At 36.4% G+C, this 3,984-nt stretch overlaps 1 protein-coding gene across 1 annotated transcript; it reads right to left on the reverse strand.

Moving 5' to 3' along the window:
* Nucleotides 1-2,095: 2,095 nt before the first annotated feature.
* Nucleotides 2,096-3,478, reverse strand: LOC101093238 (peroxisomal membrane protein PEX13-like). The gene is given in 3 exon segments (XM_045049899.1): nt 2,096-2,535; nt 2,537-3,311; nt 3,314-3,478. Coding segments are annotated over 3 exon segments (1,203 nt in total). The 5' UTR covers nt 3,447-3,478; the 3' UTR covers nt 2,096-2,240.
* Between the last annotated feature and the right edge of the window lie 506 nt (nt 3,479-3,984).

Raw genomic sequence — 3,984 nt, forward strand, 5'->3', positions numbered from 1 at the left:
TATGGAGAACAGAGGCTTACTGGAGGGGTTGTGGGAAGGAGGATGGGCTAAATGGGTAAGGGGCATTAAGGAATCTCCTCCTGAAATCATTGTCGCACCATATGCTAACTAATTTGGATGTAAATTTAAAAAATAAAATTTAAAAAAAAGATTCTAGTTCCTCATGTGACTGCATACCAGTCTACCTTGCTAAGTTTTAGAATCTGTCAGTAATGAGAAATAAATTTCTTTTGAGTTAATCCACTGAGTTTTTTTTTAAGGGTTGATTGAGATATAATTTGTAAACTAAGAACTGCACCTATTTAATGTATACAATTCAATAAGTTGGGACCTTAACTTAAATAAACACCTGTAATACCAGCATCACAATCAAAGAGATAGATATACCCAATACCTTTCAGAGGTATTGTGCATGTGTGTGTTTTGCGTATGTGATAAAAACACTTACTAGGAGATCAACCTTCTTAACAAATTTTAAAGTGCCCAGTACCATATGGTTAACTATAAGCACTATGCGATACAAAAAGTCTCTGGACTAATGCCTCCCTGTTTCTGCCTCCCCCCATCCTCTGGCAACTACCATTCTATGAGTTTGTCCTATGAGCTTGACTATTTTCGATTCTTCACACAAGTGGTATTAATGTAGTATTTTTCTTCTGTGTCCACTTTCTTTTACTTAACATAATGTCCTGCAGTGCACCCATATTGTCACAAATGGCAAGATATTTTCCCTTTTTAAGGCTGAATAGTAAGTACTTCATTGTATGTATAGAACATATTTTCTTTATCCGTTCATTAGCCAATGGACACACGTTTCCATACCTTGACAGTTGTGAATAATGCTGCAATGAACATGGGAGTGCACCTATCTTTTTAAGATCCTGATTTAAAAAAAAAACACAAAACTCCTGCTTTAAATTCTTTTGGACATACATTCAGGAATGGAATTTCTAATATGGTAGTTTCAATTTTCATTTTTGGAGGACTTTCTATGCTGTTTTCCATGGCAGCACATTACATCATCAATAACAGTATATAATCATCCCAATTTCTCCAGATACTTGACAAGACTTATCCTTTTGTGTGGGACATTTGTTTTTCTATTTTTAATTATTGTATTTTATTGTGGTAGTAACACTTGACATGCAACTTATCCCTTTAACAAATATTTAGTTACGATATATTATTGTTATAAGGGGCACAATGTTATACAGCAGATCTCTAAAGCTTATTGATCTTATTTAACTAAAATTTCCCTCATGTTGATTGGAAATCCCCCATTTTCCCTTCCCCGTGGTCCCTGGCAAATAAAACTAAGACTGCATTGAAAGCTTGCAATAGAAAAATTAAACAAAGCCTCTTCCCACATAAATTAGAGTCAAAAAAATTTTTAATGTATTTAACATATAGGAATGGAAGTTGTCAAATTTTTTAAAAATCTAGCTCTATGATTAGACTTCCCAGTTACCCAATAGTTTTAATAAAAGAATAGTTTCCATCTCAACCAAATGTCAATACCAATGAGGAAATGGATCTCTAGAATGAAGCATATTTCTTTTTACCATGTTGGTGTGAAAAGTTCAGTCATTTGATTTTAATAACTTTCACTAACTTGCATAGTGTTCTGCTTTGATATCGCTAATTTTTTACTAGCATGATTTGCCCACCTGTTACTTTGTAGCTAGTGACCATTGAAATATATTTAATACACTTCTTTATTAATATATATATATATATATATATATCCTTGGTACAGTTTCTTTTTTTTTATAACACAGATCAGAAAATTTTTATTATTAAGTTTAATTAAAGTTGTTAAAAAAAATAGCCTTTTGCCTGTTCTCATATTGGTGTGTTATCATTCGTTATCTGAGGATTCCAAATCAATTCCAAATCTCTAACTTTAAAAAGCATTAGTGACCCCTACTGTAGCAAACAGTGTATTCTACAGTTCACCAAACTTATTCTTTCAATAAACACAGGATTTTATATAAGATGAAAATGACAGCAGTCTCCATAATCTTAAAATCTAGGTGAAACAAATACCCTCATGGTCTAAGAACTCGTAAAATGTAACCAGGTCACTAGACCAACATACTAGTGTACAACTTTAATAATTTCTAGCAGCAAAACACCTGGAATAGCCATTAACAAATGTGTTCATTGGATTGTAGATTAATTTCTTTGTAAGAAGTAATTTTTAAAAAGTATAGTTCAATTGCAGGCAAACATGAAAGATATCAAAGATCTTGTTTATCTCCACCTTTCCCAGTGGAATCAGGTGCAACTGGAACCTTATTAGTCTCAACAAAAACAGATTCAAAGGCAGCTTCCTGTTCATCCAAAGAATCAGCAGCCGTGGCTCCTTTAATTAGTGTTGTGTTGGTAAAAGATTGTTGCTGCTTGGAAATTTTACTGGATTCCATTGCTTTTCTACCTCTTCTTTTACCAAGAATTTTGACATAATTAGCAGGTATAAGTCCTGTTGTTTGACCATCAAGACTAGCCAGAAGCCAACCACGCACTTTGGGTTGCTTTGAGAGCTAAGTTTAGCATATCACCAGCACGGCAAGAAATTTCTTCTTTGGACACAGCAGCAAAATCATATTCTGCTCTAGCAACTACATGGTCATCCTCACCACTTGCCCAGTTGGTGTTGTCTGTGACTTCATCATTATGGGTAGACAGAAGTTTCCAGATGAGGTAAGGACCACCAAGGATAACAGCAAAGAACAAGAATATTGGCCAAGATTTGGCTGAATTAGCTGCTTTGTCCTCGGCACCAAGGCAAGCCACAGTTCCTTCACTTTCTGCCCATAGGTCCTCATTCTCAGAGCCTCTTCTTAAACCTATCATCCACTGTAACCATCTGTAAAGATACCTTATAGTCCTAACTAATGCAAAAGCTGAAAAAACCTTTGTGAAATGTATTTTTAATCGGGAAAAGTGATTTGCTACATCCAATACAGCCCTGAAACTGTTATAGACAGCTGAAAAGGTAGCATCCATCATCATACTGACAGAGGCAAATGCATGCACAATACTTTCAATGGACTGAAATGCACCTCTGCTGCTTTCTTCAACTTGCTGAACAAATCTACTGGGTGGCAGATCATCTACACGGAGGCGGTTATAGCCCAACCCATTATATCCATAACTATAAGGGCTATAGCTTCCATAAAACGAATTTCCATAGGCACCATATCCTGAAGAAAATGAACTGTAAGCAGGTCTGAAAGTATTCACATTGCTGCTTCCTGTCTGCTGTGATGGCCTTGGAAGAATAGGTGGGGGCACTCTGGTAAGTGTTGTTGTCCAGGTCTTGTCAATAAACTAGAACCCAAATCAGCAGATTGGAAAGTGGGGCCGGGTCCTGGTCCTGGCCCGGCCCCCGGAATTCGGCGGGTCTCCCAGGGTTTCGGGGGAGGCGGCGGCTGGGAAGCCATCTCCTCCGCCTCCGCTCACTCCTGGTCCCTCGGTACAGTTTCTAGTTCCCTAATTGAACACTGAATGATATAGTAGGCATGTCCTGCCACCCCAAATATTTTGTCTCAGTTCCATCTCTACCTTATCACAATGTGAATTTGTTCATGGATACTTACTAGCTTTTACCTGTATGCATATCTAGAATATAACCTAAGACCACAAAACTGTATCTGTCTTTTTGCCATTCAATTCCTGCTGCCTAACCAAGGTTATAGATTAGCCACTTAGCCAATGTTTGCTGAAGAAATGGACGATTAAGCCAAATCATAGTAAACAATCAAATTGCTTCTTACAGACCCGGATTTTTGGTCTCACTGTTTTCCACTTTAGTGACTTTACAGTATTTCAATGATTTGTGTAACTTGACGATGTACATATTAGATGAATAAATGATCGATGATAGATAGATAGATAATAGATAAGTGATATAAAAGTTATTTTACCCATTTTAATCTGTTCTAGGTGAAGAATGTATCTTTTTACTTTATTGTCAATTGT

The sequence above is a fragment of the Felis catus genome, chromosome F2 (genome assembly GCF_018350175.1).
Source record: "Felis catus isolate Fca126 chromosome F2, F.catus_Fca126_mat1.0, whole genome shotgun sequence".
Taxonomy (NCBI): Eukaryota; Metazoa; Chordata; class Mammalia; order Carnivora; family Felidae; genus Felis; species Felis catus.